At 36.6% G+C, this 25,011-nt stretch overlaps 1 protein-coding gene across 1 annotated transcript in view; it reads right to left on the bottom strand.

The window, feature by feature from the left end:
- Window positions 1–25,011, bottom strand: part of Muc16 (mucin 16, cell surface associated) — a 243,453-nt gene that overhangs the window by 51,796 nt on the left and 166,646 nt on the right. Inside the window, exons 53-73 of the mRNA XM_052189402.1 lie at window positions 24,602–24,637; window positions 23,229–23,294; window positions 22,387–22,508; window positions 22,236–22,294; window positions 21,935–22,107; window positions 20,595–20,630; window positions 18,651–18,716; window positions 17,613–17,734; window positions 17,467–17,525; window positions 17,164–17,336; window positions 14,062–14,097; window positions 12,682–12,747; window positions 11,359–11,480; window positions 11,215–11,273; window positions 10,920–11,092; window positions 9,639–9,674; window positions 6,101–6,166; window positions 4,669–4,787; window positions 4,512–4,570; window positions 4,209–4,381; window positions 467–532 (exon numbers count right to left, since the gene is read on the bottom strand). Of these exons, the coding sequence (XP_052045362.1) occupies window positions 467–532; window positions 4,209–4,381; window positions 4,512–4,570; window positions 4,669–4,787; window positions 6,101–6,166; window positions 9,639–9,674; window positions 10,920–11,092; window positions 11,215–11,273; window positions 11,359–11,480; window positions 12,682–12,747; window positions 14,062–14,097; window positions 17,164–17,336; window positions 17,467–17,525; window positions 17,613–17,734; window positions 18,651–18,716; window positions 20,595–20,630; window positions 21,935–22,107; window positions 22,236–22,294; window positions 22,387–22,508; window positions 23,229–23,294; window positions 24,602–24,637 (1,887 nt within the window). The remainder of the gene's footprint in view (window positions 1–466; window positions 533–4,208; window positions 4,382–4,511; window positions 4,571–4,668; window positions 4,788–6,100; window positions 6,167–9,638; window positions 9,675–10,919; window positions 11,093–11,214; window positions 11,274–11,358; window positions 11,481–12,681; window positions 12,748–14,061; window positions 14,098–17,163; window positions 17,337–17,466; window positions 17,526–17,612; window positions 17,735–18,650; window positions 18,717–20,594; window positions 20,631–21,934; window positions 22,108–22,235; window positions 22,295–22,386; window positions 22,509–23,228; window positions 23,295–24,601; window positions 24,638–25,011) is intronic.

Below are 25,011 nucleotides of genomic sequence, written 5' to 3'. Positions count from 1 at the left end.
TCTTCTTAGTTCTGGGGTGGACACGGAGAGCCATTACTGAGTGCGGGGTTTTATGCTTCAAGGAAACTGAATTCCTCAAGCTTCTTATTTACTCTTGATAGCTGATCAACCCACACTGATGGAGTCTTCTATCATGGCACCAAATCATGACAATTTATGTATTCTTTCTACTTATCATAGGAGATTTAGTTCAGGTGGAGCTTTCTATAGAACATCTCTACACTCACTTCTACTGTGTCAGTTGCCTCTTCACAAGAATCGCTCAATGAATTTTCAAGGACTGTTCATCTTAGAAGGCTGGTAAATGCATGAGAGTAGATATCTGATTAAAGTGCTGATATAAGCTTTGTGATTGTAATAACAATCCTGGCACATGATATTCATGTCTTAGGTTGTGATTCATGTTAGTCAGATGGCAGAAGTGTGGGACAACACTTCAAGTATAGGAAAAGGCTTCCCCAAATACCTGTAGTGGATTCTGGCTGCAGAGATGTCAATGTAAAAGGCAGGATTGTGGTGCTTGGCTCAGGAGCTGCAGAAAAGGCAGTCATTAGTGATAGACAGAGCCCCAGTAGAGTCAAGGGAAGGTCTTAAAGTAGTTGTTCAAGCCAGTCCAACAAACAATTGTGATTGTGTGTGTGGAAGGATAACTAACTCTATGAATGAAATTTGTTCAATGCAATAAAAATTGTGAGCAGTCATTACTTTGAAGCCATAAAATGAAGTGATAAATTGATGATTATTGCTCCAAACATAGTTCAAGGTGAATAAAACATTATAATGAGAGCTATGGGAAGCAGCAAAAGTAAGTGAATGGCTATGATAACTGGTTGAATGAACAGGTATATAAGTAGGAGGTTATATGGGTGAGTTGGTGCCTAAATGGATGAATAGATTAAATTAAGAATGAAATAGATGGATGGTTGCATAAGGAGAAATGAATGGATATGTGCGTAGGTTGATATAGGGTGGATATATGGATATGTAGGTAGAATGTTGGGTAGACACATAAGGGAAAGAAGGACATTCAAGTAAATGAATTAAAAAACAAATAGGTTGGTATATACATATATATATATATATGAATAATAAATGGGTGTTTAGATGGTTTAACTTATTATAGATTGGTAGGCAGGTAGGAGAGTGGATAGATGTATGCCTCTGTTATTAAGTGTATGGACACATAGGTAAATGAATGTATGTCGGAAATGAAAAATGAACAAGGAGAGATCATTATTGAAGATACATGCATGTTTGATCACAGAGATAAGAAGGAAAGTATGAGAAAAAGCAGAAAAGAGGAAGAATAAAAATGAAAATTAAATAAGAGATTTAACAGGAATTTAGTAGATTGATTGGTTATACATTAGATGTCATACTATTAATTATTAAAATAGAAGAATGGTTGCAGAAAAGGGTAAGTGCGTGGGTTATAGAATGAAACAGTGTAATATTTTAGTAAAACAATCTGCATAGCAATCACAGTCAATAAGCTGACAATGAAGTCCCTGCTAATACTATAATAATTTGGTTTATAGTAGATATAAATTAAAGAATTGCTATTTAAAATGTAGTCCTTATTCCTCCTCAAGGAAACTTCTCCTTGTAACAGACAGAGAACATTACAAAAAACCACGACTAATCAAAATACAGAGTGGTGAAACCCAGAGCAAATGACAGTGGATATATCTATAAGACAAGTACTACACCCTAGGCTCTAGAAACATTTCAGGAGAGTCAGGGGAAAGTTTGTAAAAGCCAGAGAATTAGGGAGTTTGCTATGAGACTTTCTATTCCAGCAGTTCAAAAAGCCACATCCACATCAATGACTGTATAGACATGAACTGTTCCATGACAACAAGAATCGACATGCCACAGAAGATGAGGAAAAGCCTACGAGGCCTCAATCCTACACAAACGACTACAGACAAAAGGAATGATGAGACTGAGAGAAATAGTCTTTCCCAGGGACAAGCATACCCGTGGTTTATACAATATAAAACAGTTCTGAAAACATAGATACAAGTAACATTATAAAGGTTGAGCAGCTTATATTTAGGAATAAATATGTACATACAAAAACATATATTCAAATAACATCAATTAATGGAAAAAGAAGCTATGAATTTGAACAAGAGCAAAGGAGGTTTATAGAGGGAGGAAAGGGAAGGGAAAATGCAATTATATTATAATCCCCCAAAGTAAAAAAATTGCTATGTGACATGATCCATTTGATGCTTAACATTAACTTTTATAACTTTCTTCTTCCAAATTGAAGCAACATGGGAAATTCAGAAATCTGAGTCTCATCTTTCTATTACTTAGTCCTTGGCTCCATATAGGAAACTGGATTGTGTTTAGGCAACAATCCTTTGTAAATGAGGGGGACAGCTTAGACCAATGCCAAATTAGCATGATTTAATACTTACTTGTAGTAAGTATGCCTATAGTGCCAAGATTAATATTGGGATTAGATGCTTGGTATTTTTGAGCAGACAACATACTGAAATATATAAATTTTGCCCTTTATGAAGGCTAAAACCCTACATTTATTCTGTGTGTTCCAAAATACAGTGACTGAGTGAAAACTCAAATCATCAAAACTCTGATTAGAAATAAACTTGTTGGAGATTTACCTTTCTCTGTCTTTAGTCCTTATTTTTAAAATGAGGGTAATAGAAAAAAATAAGAAACCAAACAATTTGGATTATAGGACAGCGAAATTTGGATTTAAATTGGAAACCCATTCACTGCTGATTGGTGAAGGTGATATGCAGGCTCCTGGGAGTGGAAAAAAAACCTAATTAATTATAGAGGGTCAGGAAATTGAATAGAGGTATGTAGCAATGGAGGATGGGCAACTGGGGGTATTCACCAGAAAATCCCACGTGCTAGGAAAGCAAGAATCTCCCAAGACACATCAGGGATAACATTAGCCGAAATACACAACAAAGGGGAGAGAGAACCTGCAGAGAACATATCCAGAGCTTAGGCATGGTCCCCAATTGAGAGATGGGACCGCCCACCCATCTCCAAAATTTTAATCCAGAATTGCTCCTGTCTAAGGAAATACATGGACAAAGAGTGGAGTAGAGATTGAAGCAAAGGCCATCCAGAGACTGCTCCACCTGGGGATCCATCCCAAGTACATCTACCAAATCCAGACACTATTGCTGATGCCAAGAACTTCTAGCTGACAGGAGCCTGATATACTTGTCACCTGAGAGGCTCTGCCAGATCCTGAGCAATACAGATGCGGATGCTTGCAGCTAACGCTCAGACTGAGAGCAGGGGACCCAAGAAACTGTGAAGAAGCTGAAGGGGCTTGCAACCCCATAGGAAGAACAACAATATCAACCAATCAGACACCCCAGAACTCCCAGGGATTGAACCACCAGCTAAAGAGTACACATGGAGGGACACATGGCCCCAGCTGCATATGTAGCAGAACATGACCTTAGCTGGCATCAATGGAAGAGGAGGCCCTTGGTGCTGTGAAGGCATAATGCCTCAGTGTAGGGAAATGCTGGGGTGCTGAGGCAGGAGTGGGTGGGTAGGTGGGAGAGAACCCTCATAGAAGCAGGGGGAGGAGGAATGGGGTAGGGGGTTGTGTAGGAGAAACAGGAATGGGAATAACGCTTAAAATGTAAATAAATAAAATAACAAATAAAAAAGGAAAATATTGTAACAATAATTAATATTGGACCTTGTATATTACAATACCAAGTGGCCAGGTAAGATGTGCTTACTAGTGTTCTTATGGCATGACTGTTATGGGTAACCAGGTGGTTTCAGAATAGTTATGGGCTTGTTTTTATTCAGTTATTCAAAACCTCCTAAAAATACCTATGTTTGGGAGGCTCACAAACACAATAGAGAACATTGTTGTTCATAACAGGAGTATTTTATAAGATCCATGGCACATAAGATATGGAATTAAACTTCTATTTTCTGCTGTGATTATACAAGTTTCCTTTGTATTAAAATATTTTCAACTGTGATCATACAAGCTTTTCTTTATATTAGATAATTCAGACAATAAATTCAGACTTCATGTATTGAGACTAACTGAATGTTAAGTGATCAGGGATAAAGAGGACACTTGTACTATCTCATCTGAAGCTCAGGGATATTTGCATGTAAAAGAATGTATATGAATACAATCAGTGCCTGAAGATATCTTATAACAAATCACAGAACACACTCACCATTGATATATAGACTATCCTTGTCCAGTGAGTAGTTGCCCAGCTGGGTGATTCCATGAGTTAGATTATTAATGGCTAAGTACAGCCCTTGGATGTCCATCTCAGGATGTGCAGAGTCATGGTGGTAAGTGCAGATGACATCCACACCTGTGGCTGTTCCATTCTTCCTAGACCTAGAAAGAAAGGAGTTTAGAGACTTTAGAAAAGTTATAATATAAATCAGAACTAGAAGGGGAGTGAAGGAATGAAATGGTAACAATAATCAATGGTAATTCCTAGCAAATGAATAGAAAATAAACTCACCTAAGGGAATCCAGTCTGCAACTTGAATTGAAGGAGCCATTCTGGAACAAGTGACCAAGCTATGGGGAAGGAAGGAGGAGGGAAAGGAAAACAGATATTGGATAAAGGAGGTCATATGACATTTAAACACCCTAGGCTCCAGGCATAAGTTTCTTACCAGGTTCTGCACGACACTTTCAGTTGAGCTAAACATAGCTGATCCGTTGCTCATATTTGATGAATATGGAAGATTGGATATGGTGAAGTTGATTGTAAGAATCTTGAGATGGTTCCAGTCTTGGAAGAAGTAATATAGGAAGAACTGAGAATTTGTATGATACCAGAGTAAAATCTTATTCTCATCATCTCTTTTTCTCTTCCAGTCCCACCACATCCCAAAGCGTCCAATTAGGTTGTAATGTACACAGCTTTTTAATTCCATACCTCACAGATATCCTTTTCTGAATCTTCTTCCCAATAAATCTCTTTTCTGCCACAGCTTAGGTCTTATCTTCTAATGACCAGATTATTTCTCCTGCAGACTCACTGTCTAAAGATATTCCCTATGCTGAGTACTAGGAGAGTCTTTTTGGAATTAAAATTCTCATGGGATGTTTTTTGGTTCATTATTAATGTTGAGTACTTTGTATACTTTGATTGTCAAGTACAACTTGAAAATTTGGCACTTGTGGCTAATATTGGTTGTCAAATAGTCACACTTGGGAAGAAGATTTGAAGAATTGCTTCCATCAGATTGACCTGTGAGAATATATATGGGACATTTTCATGATTGCTATTTGACATAGAAGACCCAATCAACTATAGCCAGCACTGCCAATAGACACATCGGCTTGGATTATACAATGAATATAGCTGATATGAGTCTGCAAGCAAGGCAGTAAGCAATCTTCTCCGATGATCTGCTTTTGGTTCCTACTTAGCTTTCCTTAAGTATAGGCTGTCACATCAAATGCATGTTGAAATAAATTAATACTTCCACAAGTTGCTTTAGACTAGGTTTATCACAACAACAGAAAACAAACTAAAACAATATTCAAATCCTCTTCTGCTAACTTCCAGTCTCATTTATTCATGCATCTTAAGCCTACCACAATGACCCAGTAAGTACTGAGCATGACATATAAAGGCTGTACTGGGAGATGAGCATTATGATTCCTTTAAATAAAATGTCTCCCCATTCTTTCCATTCATTATATTGTTGGTGATCACTGAGCCCTCATCTTGAAATATTCACTTCTCGCAACACATCATATCTCATTTATTTGCATCACTTCTATTCATCCTGAGTGAATCAGTTTAGGAGGAATTTTCCTCAGAAAGCCTTCCTCTTTCTACATTATATCATGTGCCTGTTACCATGCCCACAAACATTCAAAGTATTGTAGTAGTCTATTTGTTTCACAAGCCTGTTGTTTACATAAAGGCAAGTATCTAATTGAATTGTTAGTCTGATCTTTGTGTATGTAAAGTTGACCCTGAGACTAAGATCTTCACATTCTGGTTTTCTAGCTCTATCTGAATGTCACATGGTGGAAGTGTGAAACAGGGGATCTAATCAAAGGTAGGCAGACAGTGGGATCCCAAGATACCTGTGGTAGGTTTTGGCTGCAAAGATGTGGACAGAGAAGGTTGCGTAGTGGCGGCTGGTTCAGGAGCTGTGGAAAGGATTGCCATTCCTGAATATTTCATGTTCCAATTATCTGCAATTGTATCTATCCATCCTGAGAGATTTGGTTGAGAGAGGATTTTTTTCTCAGGAAGCCTTCATCTTTATCAGAAACTCTTGGTAAAAGGCAGAAACACTATTCGAAGAACTATGAACAAGACTGAAGAGTGATTGTGTGAGTGCAAGTGTGAGCAAGTCTATGAATGGAATCAGTGCACATATTGGGATTAGTAATCAGCAGAAAGGATGAGCAAAGAACACAAATGGATTAGGAAAATAGAAAATAAAAATGATAAATAGATGAAGGCAAGGAAGAATATATAAATGCAGGGCCAAATCAGAATTCAAGAAGAATCAAATCAAAGAGGAAATTGGAGAGAGAGAGAAGAAAGGAGAAAAGAAATTAAATTGTATATCCTTCCCTGCCTTTATCTACTCACCCATCCATCTATCAATTCTGCTTTATGTTCTTTTGTATTTCATTTGTTTCTTCTGTCTCTGCCTCCTTTACTCATGATTGAATTTATTCACTCATGCACTATTCATTGATAAACCCATATCACTGTCCATTTATCATTTCAAACTTTATTTCTTTTTTTATCCATTGATACATATATCCTCCTGACCTTTCATCGGTAATACAGCTGTCTATATATCCATACATTTACCACATATGATCATTTACCTATCAATCAGCTACTATGTAACCTTAATTCTTGTGTCTGATTCATTTTTATCTTTGTTTATGGTGAATTCACATACCAATTCATTCAGGTATCCATGCATACAGTGCCTATCTGCATATCTATATATGTATTCATCTATTCAATAGTTTCATCTACCCATTCATATATCTATGCTACAATCTGCCTATTGAATCATGCACACTGAGACACACACACACACACACACACACACACACACACACACACACACACACACACACTTGCTTATCCATCATCACATTCATTAAAAATTGTGGCATGGCTTTAAATAGAGAATTCTCCCAAAATTAACTACAAATGGTGGAGAACCTTTTTTTTAAAGTAAGTTTAATATTCCTAGTTATCAGGGAAAAAATTAAAACTTCATTAAACTTTCATCTGACCCCTATCAAAGTGGCTAATATCCAAAACTTTAAAAAACAACAAAACAAAACTAACAAAAAATAACATTGGATATGATAGAAGAGGAAAACTTAGTCTCTTTTAGTGGAGGTGTAACTGTTACAGAAATAAATGTAGATTTCCTAAAAATACTGGAAATAGATCTAGTATAAGAATCAGTGTATTTTTGAGAAAATACTTAAAGGAGACTATATGCTACTATTGAGGAACATGTTGCTCTATCCACAATATGTAGAAAACTAGGGCACATTTAGATTTAACTGATGAATAGATAATAAAAATATAGTATGTTTGTACAACATTATTAAGCTGGTATATATAATACAATAATCAAAATCTCTTGAGTTCGTATGTATATCAGTCTTATTGTATCTGCAAGATAGGATTTTCTAGCATTCATCTTCAATTATCTGGCCTATATAAGTTTAAACCAGACAAAATTATATCACTGAGATGGGTTAGTGGACATAAAGTTCCACCCCTAAGCAAAAAACTATTTGAAACTGACACTTGCTAGAAAAGAGAAAATTAATTTTCTCCAATGGAGTGATTGCGCATGTCAGCTCCGCCCAGAGCAGGTCTTACACCTAAAAATAGTTGGACAACACAAAGTAGACTCCGTTTTGTTTGTTTTTACTGTGATATACAATATTTTGTTTCATTCTCTTTTGTTTTGAATTTATTTGTCTTACTGCTTCTTTTGTTTTGATTTATGTTGTTGGGGGCATTTCGAGGGAAGTAAGAAAGAGAGAAAAGAGAGAGAAACAACATGAATTTGGCTGAGTAGGGAACTGGGGAGGTTCTGAGAGGAATTGATGGAGAGGTAAATATGATAAGAATAAATTACATAAAAATTTAAATAAAAGTTATATATTTAAGAAATGTACAGATAAATGGATAGAGCTAGAAACAATTATGTTTAATGAAGTAATCTAGAACCAGATAGAAGAACAGCATGTATTTTCTATTATTTGTGAATGTTATATTTAAATTTTTATATTTGTATGTTTTATTTGGTAGGATGTGGTGATATTAGAGGATGAAAGGGAACAATGCAACAGGAAGTGTGAAATGGAGAAGTAGAGAGAAAATAAAGGGAGAGATAATAAACCCTAATTATTTAAAAAATCCAGATGGAACTCTAATACTGTAGAACCTTCCTAAAATATATATTTAAAGTGTCTAAATGGAGTTACTATATAATAAGACAACAATGCCCCCATAGACACCATACCACATGATGGCAAATAAAAGCCCAGTGTTCAGCTGAAAGCTTCATCCTCTGGCCAGTGTTCAGAGGTCTGGAAAGTGCAATGCATGCTAATGCAGGAAGAATTACCCATCTTAGTCAACTGTTAATCCTGTGAGCTACAACAATGACTAGCCTGATAAGACATGTCTAGTGGTACATGGTAACACAAATGCAGTATATAAATCTCTCAAAGAACTAAAAAAATTAGAAAAATAAGGACACATGTTCCACTATGTTCATAGCAGCCCTATTTATAATAGTCAGAATCTGAAAAGAACCCAGATGTTCCTCAATGGAGGAATGAATACAGAAAATGTGGTATATTTGCACAATGGAATACTACTTAGCAATTAAAAACAATGAATTCATGAAATTTTTAGGCAAATGGTTGGAACTGGAAAATATCATCCTAAGTGAGGTAACCCAATCACAAAAGAATACACATGAAATGCAATCACTGATAAGTGGATATTAATTAGCCCAGAAGCTCTGAATACTCAAGACACAATTAGCATATCAAATGATTCCCATGAAGAAGGAAGGAGAGGGCTCTAGTCCTGGAAAGGCTTGATCCAGTATTGTAGGGGAGTACCAGGACAGAGAAATGGGAGGGGGTGATTGGGGAATGGGTGGAGAGAAGAGGGCTTATGGGACATATGGGTAGGGGGGAACTGGGAAAGGGGAAAGCATTTTGAATGTAAACAAAGAATAAAGAAAAATATATATATATAAAGAGAGAGCAAGCATTTTTAGTCAAAACATTTAAATCGTCCTTAGAATCTGTATCTTGGTAATTTAGCCCCTGATGTTGGCACTTTGTTTTTGGAGACATAAATTACACAGTTACCATCTAAACTAAGCTCTGTAATTATGTAGAGTATACTTTTGCAAATATAGTTATCCAACTTAGAAGAGTTCAGAAATTTCTGAAATCTAACATGAGAGCTTTAGTTTCAATAAGAGACTAGTGGCTTTCCTTGAGACCTTGACCTCTATGAAGAGATTGACTTGTGCTTGGGGCAATTTTCCTTTAGAAATGAGGAGAAAAGTGTGCATCCATGTTGGGCTTTGTTGATACATACTTGTAGGAGGTTCTTCTGGATGGGGTCCTTTATAACCTAGAAAATAAAAGATATATAAGATGAAGGGTAAGTGAAGGAAACAGTGTAGCCTATTTTGGTCCATATAGCAGTGTACCACCCTTCTATATATTGCTAAACATTTATTTATATTATTTATTTAAATCACCCTAGAGAAGACTTTGCTGGCATTTCAACTATACCCATCTCATTATATATATCTCTAGCATGCTCCCAATTGGTTGTTACAAAATATTTTCATATCTCATTACCAAAATAATATGCATCAATACATACTGTCATGTCCCTTCTATTCTACCATTACATATTCATCCAGAATATAATTCTTGAGCTTTTATTGTTTGTAATATTCCATTTTAATTTGAAGTATGTAGCACAGACAAAGGTAAAACATGAAAGTTTATGTCTCCACTGAAGTTCACATTAAGAAAAGATACAGATGAAACTTACTTTTTCTTTATATCATGCATAATGCATAATTTATGTAAATGTTAATATAAAATAAAAAGAAGGTGGAAATTGTACACAAATCATTGCAAGTGAAACAGATTGGATATAAAAAGCAGCATGGAGTTGAAGTCCATGTGAGGCCTTACCTGCTCTGAGATGAAAGGGAGAGGGGATGGTGAGAGAGGGTAGGTGAGAAGGTGGGACTGAGAGGGGAGAGATGAAGGGAAGGTGTGATTGGAATATAAAGAAAATTAATTAATTATTTGATTAATTAATTAATGGAGAAAATGGAAAATCAGCATGTCAATATTTAAATCAGTGGAAACTCCATTTAGGAACATGCAAGTCCCTTTCAGTTCTGTGCTTTGCATTTTTAAATTTCAGAGTAATGTAGATACATGATGTCTCCTTGCCCAGCGCATAGGGTATTATTGTTAAAATGGTTTGAAATTGACAGGAACTAAAGACATCAAGCAAACTGACTATTCTCTGGATATATCTCGAAGCAAGTTTATATATCTTGTTAGTTAGGGTCCAAAAACCAAGTGTAAATAAACATTGAGATATAGTCCTACATTCAATAACATGTAGGAAGGAAGCTCAGCAAATGTATGCATATCCCCCTATTTGCTGACTTTGCACATAATGTGACCAGACACCCCTACCTCCTAACCAAGCTTGGTCTTCTTGAATTCTTGAAACAAGATGCTAAGAACATAGAGTCAACTGGTCTAGACAGTACTATCAATAATATTGATAGATTTAGAAAAAAAATAAAGGATCCCAATGGGACATCCAAGAGACCATGCTCACCATTGACATGTAGACTGTCTTTGTCCAGTGTATAGTTGCCTAGCTGTGTGATTCCATAAGTAAGGTGACTCAGTTCTGAGTAGAGTCCCTGGGTGTCAATCCCAGAATTTGCAGCATCATGGTAGTAGGTGCAGATGACTTCTACAGTAGTAGCTGTTCCATTTTTTTCAGGACTAAAATGAGAGGACTATGGACTTTAGAAAGTTTGTAATATAAATGAGAACCAGAATTGGGAAGGAACAAGAAGAGGGTTACAATAACAGGTTTTTAGAAAATGGATAGAAAGTGGACTCACCTGAGGGAATCCAGTCTGCAACTGGAGTTGAAAGAAGTATTATGGAGCAAGGGTTCAAGCTGAGGAGGAAAATAAGGGAAATGCAATTTGTTTAGAGTGGGTAGATGGCATTATAAACAGCAGCTACTGGAATAAGGGTCTCACCAGGTGCTTCAGAATAGTCTCAGTGGAGTTGAACATAGCTGAGTCATTATTCATATGTGCTGAATATGGAAGATTAGAAATAGTGAAGCTGACTGTGACAGTCTTCAAGTGGTACCCCACAGCTGAAAGAGATAAAAAGAAATATCCCAAAGGGTTTATCTGGGACCACATTGCTATCTATCACCCTGCAAGTCTCATAAGATAAAGTGTCTGAAGGACTTTTTAGAGAAGTGTTATGATAAGAAAGTATCACTGGGACTACCCCATCACTCCTACAACTCAGAGATTTTCTGTAGTTTCAGTGTCTGGTTTGAGTGTTTTTGATTTGTCATTCAGAGCCCTTTTCATTCTGGTTTCTTATGACGTTTTAGATTTGGTTATTTGTTGCAGGATTTTCCTTGTCCAATTATATTAGGGCAGCAGGATGGAGGCAGATGTGAACCAGCATGGCTTTACCTATCCACAGGTAGTTATAACATAAGATTAGCATAATTTGGATAAAGCTTTTATCAATTGGTTCTGAAATTATTGTATTGGCATCTTGTAAATTGAGAATTTATTGATATATAAATCTGATTGGTTAATTATAAGCTTCAAGAGTTTTGTTTCTACAGGATTGATGGGTAGTGTGGTAACTGATAGAAGGGTGGATGTTTATTGCATGGGGCTGGCAGTAGGGATTCGCCAAGGAATTTGGGAACTCTGGTCCAGAGGGACCACTGAGTTGAGATCACCTGGATGTAGCTATGTGGTCTTCTAGTTGCCAGCAGTAGCACAGGAAGCTTGCCAGTCTTTTATTTAATAGTTCTCACAACAGTTATTCATAAGTCTGGATCTACCATCATGTTTTTATGGAGTCTGGACTAGAAATGCAAGGCTACATTAGGATATAAACTTTATGCTCCATGGGAACCAAATTTCCCCCAATTATCATGGTATATTATGATTTACTAGATCAATAAGCTCCCATTGCTGGAATCATTTCCTACAATACTTTATGTCTTATTTATCTGGATCACTCCTCATAATGAAAGATTCAAATTAGATTGAAATGTTTCTAGAATGCTTTTAATCTCTATATCATGTGAGCTCCATTCCCACACCTATTTTTTCACTGTAGTGTAAATGGACTGTTTATCTTGCAAACCTTGTAGTTCCATGAGACTGGGCAACTGCTTAAGTTGCAACTATAATCTTTGTGTCTGTGATAATGGGTATGGCAGTAGGTTCTTCTTAAACTTGTATGTAGATCTTATAAAGACATCAGGTGTTGGAGGTATGAGACAGAGGATCTTATAAAGATATAAATAGGTCATCTAATACCTGTGGTGGATTCTGTTTGCACAAGTATTGATGGAGAAGGCAGCATTGTAGAGGCTGTTTCAGGATCTGTAGAAAGGAATACAGGGATGGACAAATACTCATGTAGTTTGAGATGCTCATGCAACAGTAGTCCAAGCTTGAATAAAAACAGTTGTAGGTAGATAATACACAATAGAAATTAAAATCAAAATGGCTGATGGTAATGCTGAAAAACTCATGAGGGAAACTAAAATAATGAGGGTAGTTGGCTGGAGAAAGGCTGATAAAGGAGAACAAATTAATTGGAAGACACTAATGGAATCATTAAATAGACAAGAATAAAGAAGAATGGATAGATGAAGGGTGAAATAATAATTTAAGAGGTGGAAGGAAGAAAAGAAGGGGGACACATGAAATGAACATGATGAATGATAAGGGGAGTGCACAAATGGAGAGATGAATTTTAAGGTAAGTATTTGAATTAATAGTTAGGTGAATAGGTGGGTAGTTTGTGGGTGATGGTCAGGATGGTGAATTGATTGTGATTGCATGGTGGATGGATAGACAAATGCATAAGAGAAGAATGGATAGATATGGGTACAAATGGCTAGGTAGACACACAAACAAAAGAGAGAGAAAAAATGAATGCTAAACAGATCGATGGATAGATAATTGAATGTAGGTAGGTAAATATTTGTATGAATTGACATATATGTGTGTGTGTGTGCGTGCATTTGTGTGTGTGTGTGTGTGCATGTGTGTACGTGTGTGTGTAAGAGGAAAATATCAAAGATAAAAAGAACAATGTAGCAAATGGGGAGATGTCCAGAAGTATGACTGGATGGAGAAATTCCAGATAGGCTAAAAGCATGACTAGAAAAGGAATGATAGAAAACATACATACATACATATATATATATATATTAAAAAGGAAAATGTATAGATCATTGGATAGATAGATGACTAAAACTATGGTTCTGGAGGAAGAGCAACTAGCAAATAAAAGAATGAAAAACTGTAAAGACAGATGAGTAGGATCCTAAATTAGTGGACCATTTTCATCAAAATATTTAGTAGCCACCAGAATTTGCTACTTAACAATGAAACCTCTATTACGTTTTTAAAATTGTTTTAGGTGACATAAACTGCAGTCTCTGCATTAATTCAGCTTAATAAAACTATAGGACATTTCAAAATTCTTCCTTTGATTCAGATGATTGAAAAAATTCAGAAATACAACACTAGAGCCTAAGTTACAAAAATAAACCGACACTTCTACATCTTCCTTCCACTGAGACTTTGGTCACGCTCAGAGGACTGGCTATGTTTAGGACGAGCTTCCTTTCAAAATGAGGAGAAAAACATGGACAAAGACCTAGGACAGGTTAAACTGATACATACTTGTGGTGGGTTCTTCTGTACCAGTTTGATTGTAACCTAGAAAAACAAAAAGAACAACAACAAAACACATAAGGGAACTGTGATACATAACCCTTAGCACCATGCATTAGTACATGTGGAAACAATGTAGATGTGTATCACTTTCTACAATGACTGAATATCTATTGATGTCTGGCTTAACTGATATTAGGAAGAATTTCCTGGTGTTTCAACTGAATCTAATTATGTGAGCCCCCTAATGAGTGTATGTGCCTTATTTCCATATATAGCTTTCACCATATTTATAGGCATCAACTTATACAATCATCCTTTCCACTCTCACACATGTGAAGTTAGTGTGTGTCATACTGAATTTCTATTTGAAGAATAAAGAGCTGAACTAAACACTCCATTTTCCACTACAGTTTAGACGGGGACAAAGTGCACACATAACTTATTTGTTCTTAGTGTCAATTATAATGTCTGTATTAAAATGAATATTTGGAAAATATTAAGTATGCTGGCTTGTTTTACATGAATTTGATGCACAAACTAGAATTATCTGGAATAAAAGGAACCTCAATTGAAAAAAAATGCTTCTGTAAGCAGCAGGAGTAGCATAGGATAGATTGAGGCTAACAGGTAGAACGTCTTGGAAGTGGCCCACTGCATGGTGTGCAGTGGGTGAGCTCTGTGAGGCAAAGTTCCAAAGAGACTTCATCTCAGGATTGGTTATTGCAGCTTATATGCTTTTCTTGTCATTATAAAATTAATGTAATAATCCCTGGGCATTAGCTCCCTGTGCATTGGTCATATTTCCTGCATATTAACATAAAGATGAACTTTCATGAATGAATGTTGTGTAGAAGAATTGATGTTTTTATTAAGATTCTTGATTTAATCTTAGAAAGAAACTCTTAAGATATGGTTTTAGTTGTTTTAATAGAAAGATGTAATAAAGTTAAAATGAAGAATAGGCTGGGCGGTGGTGGCACATGCCTTTAATCCCAGCACTTGGGAGGCAGAGGCAGGCAGATTTCTGAGTTTGAGGCCAGCCTGGTCTACAAAGTGAGTTACAGGACAGCCAGAGCTACACAGAGAAATCCTGTCTCGAAAAAACCAAAAAACCAAAAAATAAAAAATAAAAAATAAAAATAAAATAAAATCAAGAATAAAATGTGCCCACTTCTCATGAGAGTAAGTAAAGGCCTCAAAACAATGATCTTTCAAAATTACACTGAAAAAGGATATAGGATTAGGACAATTTTGTGTTCAAGGAAAAACATTCAGATCCAAGAATAAAGGCACAGTTGTACAGTATGACAAGGGAAGGCCACTAGAAACTGTTGGTTTGAACTTATAATGAGTGTAAAGAATGAAACACTGCTTTGAACTTAATATTAATATCTTTTTGTAACTCCTGTTTTGCATAATATTTTATCTATGAAGTAATTTTCTAAGAACTTTTGTCTACTAAAAGGCCATAGAAACGATAAAAAGATGGTGCAGTGTGGTATGGTTGCTTGGGGATCTCTTCCACATTCACCCATCTATCTATCTATCTATCCATCCATCTATCATCCATCCAAATGTATATATTTATATGTCTTTTTGTTTATAATTATACATGTAGGTATATGTGTATGTATGTAATCAGGCATGAATACTTGTCGAGTTGACTGAGTCAAATGGCCAAGCCTGGTGAGAGTATTGGTGTATTTGTGTGTGTGTATACATACATATCTATGTATATATATATATATATATACACTTATGCCTACACATACATATCTCTCTCTCTCTCTCTCTCTCTCTCTCTCTCTCTCTCTCTCTCTCTCTCTCTCTCTCTCTCTCTCTCTGTGTGTGTGTGTGTGTGTGTGTGTGTGTGTGTCTAAAATTTTCCTGTGTAAAGGATCTTAATTCCTCTCTGGTTCACGAAGAACCATCCAGGCAGGCGAGTGAAGGACTTTTAGCTGCCTGGCCAGAAAAGGGACCACTAGCAACCAATTCTTTACCCAGTCCCCACTGGCTTTGGCCCCAGTATAACTAAGAATCAAAGGGAGTAAATGTTATTAAGAGTAAGTAACTTTTCTATGCACAAATACAAGTTTTGCACCTTTTTCTACCACCAACACTTTGCCCATTCAGCTACCTTCCAGAGAGGATCCAGACCTGGGAAGCCTCCTGGAACATAAGATTTGATTATAAGGAATTTTCTTAATTAGTGATAGGTAAAAGAGGGCCCAGACTATTGTGGGTGGTGCCATCCCTGCTCTTGGCTCTCTAAGAAAGAGACAGAGCAAGACAAAGAAAACAGACCAATAAGTACACCACTCCATGAACTCTGCATCAGCTCCTGTTTCTAGGATTCTTCCATTTTTTTTACTTTTTTTCTGACTTAATTCAGTTATGAACAGAGTGTGGTCATGTAAGCTACATAAGCCCTTCACTCCACAACTTGCTGTTTGGTATTGGTGTTTCATCACAGCAATAGAAAACATAACGAACTGAATGAATAATATAGTAGTGAATTTAAAATGTGTAAGTTATTAGAGAGAAAAATCCTATGTGAGTCCTTGCAATGGTCAAGTGAAAGAACCAGATGCAAACTGAGGACATTAGAATGCATATCCAGATAAACTTATGTCAGATACGGCATGTCCTTTTACCTACACATGCTTCAGTTTCTTTCTGTTATAATGAGGGTAAATATGGTAAACAGTGGTGAATACTAATTGTTACCTGACACAAAAAGGAATAACCAAGGAGATAAATCTATAGGGATTATTTTATGGGGTTTTGGAGATAGACTAAAATACACTATAGTGTTCCACCCTAATTACTGGTAGCTCTGTCCTGTCGATATGGTTCTTGAGCTGTAAAAGAGACAGAAAACAAGACAATGACCAGTATTTATATTGATTTTCTTAACTTGTGACACAATATATTCAGCTATATCTACTTTCCTGCCATGTTATTTGTTGGAGCTTCTAAAATTTTTGAAAGAAGACTCTAACAACATGGTTGCAACTGGTCTAGAAAGAGATCATTGACCTTGAAAGAGTAGAAAAATTAAGGACTGAAGAAAAACACATCCCAGAGAAAAATAAAGACTATGCTCACCATTCACATAGAGACTATCTTTGTCCACTGTATAGTTGCCCAGTTGAGTGAATCCCTGGGTCAGATGGCTCAGCTCTGAATACAGCTCCTGTATGTGCAGCCCAGGATGTGCAGAGTCATGTTGGTAGGAGCAAATTACATTCACATTAGTTGAATTTTGAGTCTTCTCAGGCCTAGAAATGATGATATGTAGAGACTTTATGGATATCCTGATATGGATGAGAGTCCCAAGGAAGGAATAAACAGCAAACCGGTCAGAATAGGTATAGTACTTCCTGGAAAATTACAAGGGAGTGGACTCACCTTAGGGAGGTTAGTCTGCAGCTTGAGTTGAAGGAGATATTCTTGAATAAGGGTCTAAGCTATAGAGGAAGGAAAACGGTGAAAAGTTGGATGAAGGATGAACATAAAGTTTGTCCCACAAGAAGGTTCCAGAATGAGGGTCTCACCAGGTGCTGTAGAACACTCTCAGTAGAGTTGAACATAGCTGAGCTATGGTTCATATCTGCTGAATATGGAAGGTTAGAGATGGTAAAGTTGATTGTGAAGGTCTTCAGAAGGTGTCTTCTAGCTAAAGGGAAACAGAGAGATGTCTATACCAGAGTTCGCCAGATACTGCACTAGATTCTAATACTTACTGAGTTATATCTCCCAGTACACCTATCATTGTGCAATCCAGGTCAGAGCTGAATATCTTCTCTCTATACCACACCAATTCCCTTTTCTGAATGTTCCTCATGTGTGCTATCTATCTCCTTCATCACAACACATTATGTCATATCTTCTAATATCCAGGCTTTTAGCCTACATTACTCACTGTGTATCCTGTATAAATGTATTTTTGTATGATAAATGCCAGGAAAGTACTTCTAGGACATCACCTGTGCTCTTAAAATCTATGGCTTTCTTTGGAGTTTCGGTGTCAAGTTCATGTTTCTTGATTTGACATTCAAGACTCCTTTAGTGTGTTCTTTTATGATTCAACTTTATTTCCTTATCAATTCTGTGTCTAAGATTATGGTCTTCTTAGTTCTGGGGTGGACATGGAGAGCCATTACTGAGTGCTGGGTTTTATGCTTCAAGGAAACTGAATTCCTCAAGCTTCTTATTTACTCTTGATGGCTGATCAACCCACACTGATGGAGTCTTCTATCATGGCACCAAATCATGACAATTTATGTATTCTTTCTACTTATCATAGGAGATTTAGTTCAGGTGGAGCTTTCTATAGAACATCTCTACACTCACTTCTACTGGGTCAGTTGCCTCTTCACAAGAATCGCTCAATGAATTTTCAAGGACTGTTCATCTTAGAAGGCTGGTAAATGCATGAGAGCAGATATCTGATTAAAGTGCTGATATAAGCTTTGTGATTGTAATAACAATCCTGGCACATGATATTCATGTCTTAGGTTGTGATTCATGTTAGTCAGATGGCAGAAGTGTGGGACAACACTTCAAGTATAGGAAAAGGCTTCCCCAAATACCTGTAGTGGATTCTGGCTGCAGAGATGTCAATGTAAAAGGCAGGATTGTGGTGCTTGGCTCAGGAGCTGCAGAAAAGGCAGTCATTAGTGATAGACAGAGCCCCAGTAGAGTCAAGGGAAGGTCTTAAAGTAGTTGTTCAAGCCAGTCCAACAATTGTGATTGTGTGCGTGGAAGGATAACTAAGTCTATGAATGAAATTTGTTCAATGCAATAAAAATTGTGAGCAGTCATTACTTTGAAGCCATAATATGAAGTGATAAATTGATGATTATTGCTCCAAACATAGTTCAAGATGAATAAAACTTTATAATGAGAGCTATGGGAAGCAGCAAAGGTAAGTGAATGGATATGATAACTGGTTGAATGAACAGGTACATAAGTAGGAGGTTATATGGGTGAGTGGGTGCATAGATGTATGAATAGATTAAATTAAGAATGAAGTAGATGGATGGTTGCGTTGGAGAATGAATGGATATGTGGGTAGGTAGACATAGTGTGGATATATGGATATGTAGGTAGAATGTTGGGTAGACACATAGGGGAAAGAGGACATTCAAGTAAATGAATTAAAAAACAAATAGGTTAATATATATATATATGAATAATAAATGGGTGTTTAGATGGTTTAACTTATTTGTAGATTGGTAGGCAGGTAGGAGAGTAGATAGATGTGTGCTTCTGTTATTAAGTGTATGGACACAGGTAAATCAATGTATGTAGGAATTGAAAAATGAACAAGGAGAGAGCATTATTGAGGATACATGCATATTTGATCACAGAGATAAGAAGGAAAGTATGAGAAAAAGCAGAAAAGAGGAAGAATAAAATGAAAATTAAATAAGAGATTTAACAGGAAGTTAGTAGATTGATTGGTTGTACATTAGATGTCATAATATTAATTATTAAAATAGAAGAATGGTTGCAGAAAAGGGTAGGTGCGTGGGTTATAGAATGAAACAGTGTAATATTTTAGTAAAACAATCTGCATAGCAATCACAGTCAATAAGTTGATAATGAAGTCCCTGCTAATACTATAATAATTTGGTTTATAGTAGATATAAATTAAAGAATTGCTATTTAAAATGTAGTCCTTATTCCTTCCCAAGGAAACTTCCCCTTGTAACAGACAGAGAACATTACAAAAAACCACGACTAATCAAAATACAGAATGGTGAAACCCAGATCAAATGACGGTGGATATATCTATAAGACAAGTACTACACCCTAGGCTCTAGAAACATTTCAGGAGAGGCAGGGGAAAGTTTGTAAAAGCCAGAGAATTAGGGAGTTTGCTATGAGACTTTCTATTCCAGCAGTTCAAAAAGCCACATCCACATCAATGACTGTATAGACATGAACTGTTCCATGACAACAAGAATCGACATGCCACAGAAAATGAGGAAAAGCCTACGAGGCCTCAATCCTACACAAACGACTACAGACTAAAGGAATGATGAGACTGAGAGAAATAGTCTTTCCCAGGGACAAGCATACCCGTGGTTTATACAATATAAAACAGTTCTGAAAACATAGATACAAGTAACATTATAAAGGTTGAGCAGCTTATATTTAGGAATAAACATGTACATACAAAAACATATATTCAAGCAACATCAATTAATGGAAAAAGAAGCTATGAATTTGAACAAGAGCAAAGGAGGTTTATAGAGGGAGGAAAGGGAAGGGAAAATGCAATTATATTATAATCCCCCAAAGTAAAAAATTTGCTATCTGACATGATCCATTTGATGCTTAACATTAACTTTTATAACTTTCTTCCTCCAAATTGAAGCAACATGGGAAATTCAGAAGTCTGAGTCTCATCTTTCTATTACTTAGTCCTTGGCTCCATATAGGAAACTGGATTGTGTTTAGGCAACAATCCTTTGTAAATGAGGGGGACAGCTTAGACCAATGCCAAATTAGCATGATTTAATACTTACTTGTAGTAAGTATGTCTGGACCAAGAATGTGATAACCTAAAACAACAAAAGTCAAATATAAGTGCAAGGTGCAGAATGATCTCATACACCATGCTGTCATCCATGAAAAAGGATATAAATTTTTCTGAGCACTTATTAAGTATCTATTAATGTTCTCATGATTTTAGTTAGATATTATCACGATGAAAAACTTTCTAATATTCATCCAGATCTAACTCTTCCCTACCACCTCTCTAGCATATACCAAGAAAGAGCCTTTCATGAAATTTATGTTCATATCTCAATCCTGAAAGATATATTGTCATCTATGTCATTCTCTCTCTCTCTCTCTCTCTCTCTCTCTCTCTCTCTCTCTCTCTCTCTCTCTCTCTCTCTCATCTTCCCCCTCTCTCTGTCTATGTACCTGTCTGTGTTTATGTGTGTGTAGGTATATATGTGTATATATATATATATATATATATATATGTGTGTGTGTGTGTGTGTGTGTGTGTGTGTGTGTGTGTGTGTTTGTATATGTGTAAATGAATATATGAGGAATAAATATATATTATATCTAAAACTGCTTATTTGCTATTTGTCTTATCCATTTAAATTTGAAGGCATATTGTACCGAATAAAATACACTGTGATTCACTATAGGTTAAATTTGAGGGAGGTAAAAATGAAACTGTCTCATCTCTGGTGCCAGGAATAAGGTCTGTTTTTCAGTAGATTTTTGGTAAATGCTGACTGGACAATGAAGTTAGGCACTTTACTTGTGAATTGTAAATAGGGAAACCATACATAGGTCCCTCAATGGCCAAAAGGAAAAGATGGGATATAAACTCAGGATACCAAGATGCAGATCAGCTACAAACTTCCCTTCATCCAAGTTTATGCTGTCCTCTTTCATACCTGATACTTTAAGTTCTTTATTTGTTAAAAGGAAGATATTGTGCACACCTCATGAGGTAAAGTGGTTGCTATGAATGGTCAATTAGATAACCAAGGAGACCAACTCTGAGGGTGAGGGTAAGGGAATTCATACATTGGATTAACCCATGAGAGATTATATACCCTAACTCTGGGCAACATTGTCTTATGTTCAAGATTTCCAGGTGGATAAACAGTTAATGAACTAAATACCAGCATTTAGGTGACTCTCCTCCATTATCTTTTCCACAATGTGATAGAGTATCTTACCCTGCTGTGCTTTTTGTGTGTGCTTACTCAGTAATTTGAACTAAAACCACAAATGTGTAGAAATCTGGCCTACACAAAGACCACCAGGAACATATGGGACTATAGAGAAAATAATTGATGCCTCGGGACATCAAATAACAAACACAGACCATGCTCACCATTCACATAGAGGCTATGTTCCTCCAGTGTGTAGTTTCCCAGCTGGGTGACTCCATGGCTCAGATGGCTCAGTTCTGAGTACAGACCTTGTATGTCCATTCCAGGAAGTGCAGGGTCATGCTGGTAGGTGCAGGTGGTAACCACACCTGTGAATGCTCCATTCTTCTCAGGCCTTAAAGGGAAAGGGATAGAGATTTAACAGAGGTCCTAATGTAGATGGAAACACCAAGGAAGGAACAATGGTAGGATATCAAAAGAAGAGATAATTATTCTTGGCCAATTATTTGAACGTGTAATCACCTGAGGGATGTCAGTCTGCAACTTGAGTTGAAGGAGTCATTTTGGAACAAGGGTCCAAGCTATGGATGAAAAAGAGAGAGTCAGCAATTGAATGGAGACTAAAGATGAGTTCAATACCAGAAGGGAGGTGGGTGCAGGATGAGGCTCTCACCAGGTGCTGTAGGACATTCTCAGTGGAGTTGAACATGGCTGAGCCACTGATCATATCTACTGAATATGGAAGGTTGGAGATGGTGAAGTTGATTGTGAAGGTTTCCAGGTTGTGCCAAGTAACTGGAAGATGACAAAAGGGTACATACCTACAACTCAGTGTTTACTTGGAGCAAGACTGGAATATTGTTCTGATAATATCATGTGCTTTGTTGTTCTGTTGTTCAAATCGTGTGTTCTGATCAGATCATATGGTTTGTTATTACTAACCAACACTTACATGGGTGCTGGGTCTTCATGTTTGTGTGCCAGATACTTTATCCACTAATTTGTCTACCTATCCTAAGCAGAAGCTTCTTACTTTAGCACTGATATTTCTTTAAATCTGTTTTTTTATTACCTTCAATTTTTATTGATTATCCATTCTATGATGAGCCTTATTCTTCATGCAAACTAAGGTCTAATCAATTATCTGCAAGCATGTACTATTTCTGACAACAGACATTGTTGAATAATTTCTCCACCACCAACACTTCATTCTTACTCATTCATTGAGTACCAGTACAGGGGGAATTTTCTCCATTAACCCCTTCTCACAATTATGCCAACTGAATTTCCCTCTGAAACCCCTTCATTGTATTGTAAACATCTACCTACCTCATGAATATGCTGGTTGCATGATAGCAGGTATCTAACTCAATTGCTACTCTGATTTTTGTGCTTATAGTGATAAACCTGACACTGAGCTTCTCACATCTTAAGCTTCCTAGATCATATGTGACAACTGTTGTAAAGTTGGGACAAAGGGTTCTTATTAAGTAAAAGTAAAAGTTTCTCAGATACCTGTGTTGGAATCTGGCTGCAGAGATGTTGTTGGGGAGGGCAAGATGGTGGTAGCAGGCTCTGGAGCTGTGGAAAGGGCAAGGCATCAGGCATGGCCAGAGCTCTCAGACAGGGCAACTCTTACAGCCCTCTTACAGCATTGCTTGGAGTCAGACCAAGGAAACAGCAATCATGTGAGTGGAAGATTAAGAAAAAGCTATAAATTAAATGAGTAAGAGAGTGAGAGTGGGATAAGGAGAGAGGCTTACCAAAGAAGACAGGTGAATATGAATGCAAAATATAAAAGGGGTGATTGTAAAGAAGAATGTATAAATGATAGGTCAAAGCTGAATTCAAGAAGAATAATATCAGAGTCTGAAGAGGTGAAGGAAGGAAGGAAAACAGAAGGAAAAAAGTAAGTAAATGAAGGAGCATGATCATAGGCAGATAACTGGACAGATGCAGGGTATGAACATGCAATGCAAAAATAGATGGATGAATGTACAGATAGGAAGATGTATGATTAGGTTGTTTACAAGGTGGCTAGAGAAGCATATGGATGTGTAATGAAAGGACTACAGGGGAAATGAGTGTCAAACAATATTTGAACAAAAGATGTGTGGTTTATAGGAGAATGGATTAACAAATACATGGGTAGATGAACAGATGTATGCATGGGCGCATACACATACATGATGTGTGTGTGTGAGTATACAGATGAATGTGAAGAAGTATGTATGTATGTATGTATGCATGTATGTATGTATGTATTATGTATGTGTGTATGGTCAAATAGATAGAGCAAATGAAGGTCAAAGAATAAAGGACAGGAGAGATAGAAGGATGGATAAGTGGATTCTGGATATAGAAAACAACAGAAAGGATGAAAAGATTATAAGAGAATGAGCAACAAAATGTGTAGAAGGATGAATGGATGGGTGGTCAGATAGAAATGTGGTATCAAAAAAAAGAAATGACTAGATAAAATGAAAGAGTAGATAGTTGGAAAGATAAGTGAGCAGGTTACTGATTTTAAAAAGGTATATTTTAAATCCCAAATGACTTAAGTAGTAATAATAATTTAGAATCTGAGAATGAAGTCCCTGCTGGTGCCACAGTAGCATTTGTTAATGGGAGAGATAAACAACAGAGTCACATCTGACCTCTGCCCTTTAACTCTTGTTTAAATTTCTTATTATAATCTAAAGAGTGTGAACAATTCAGAAATATAATGGCAGGTATGAAGGTCTAAAAAAGTGGCCAAGGATTCAACATTATTCATCTACTAAGACTTTAGCCTCTCTTGGGAGGCTGGTTTATTCTGAAGCGTGCTTTTTTGTGTGTGAACAAGGAGACATACATAGACCAAAATGCTTAGTGATACAGACACATACTTGTAGGAGGTACATCTGGACCAGGTTCATTGTATCCTAGGAAACAAGAGTCATACATAAGTGAAAGGGCAAAGTGGTCTCATACATTTTGCAATGGTCCCATTGGGAACCTCAGTTTGATATATCCCTTGTATCCACTTACTAAGCATGTACTTATGTGCCAATCTGAGTTAGATGTCATATGAACAATTTCTTGTTATTTCAATTAGACCTAACTTTAAAAAAAACAGTCAATAGCATGAGTTCAACAAGAGGTTTATGATTGTATAACCCCCTCACATGTACGCAGTTATCCACATAATTGTGTTCCCTTTATCATCTACTTATCTAGTTATTGTTTATGAACACTTATTATGTGTAGTACCCTATTTCCAAATGAAGCAAATCAATATGCACTGCAGTTTACTTTG

The sequence above is a fragment of the Apodemus sylvaticus genome, chromosome 7, assembly GCF_947179515.1.
Source record: "Apodemus sylvaticus chromosome 7, mApoSyl1.1, whole genome shotgun sequence".
Classification (NCBI taxonomy): Eukaryota; Metazoa; Chordata; class Mammalia; order Rodentia; family Muridae; genus Apodemus; species Apodemus sylvaticus.
The sequence above is the reverse complement of the archived record's forward strand: the minus strand, read 5'-3'. Positions and strand labels throughout refer to the sequence as shown.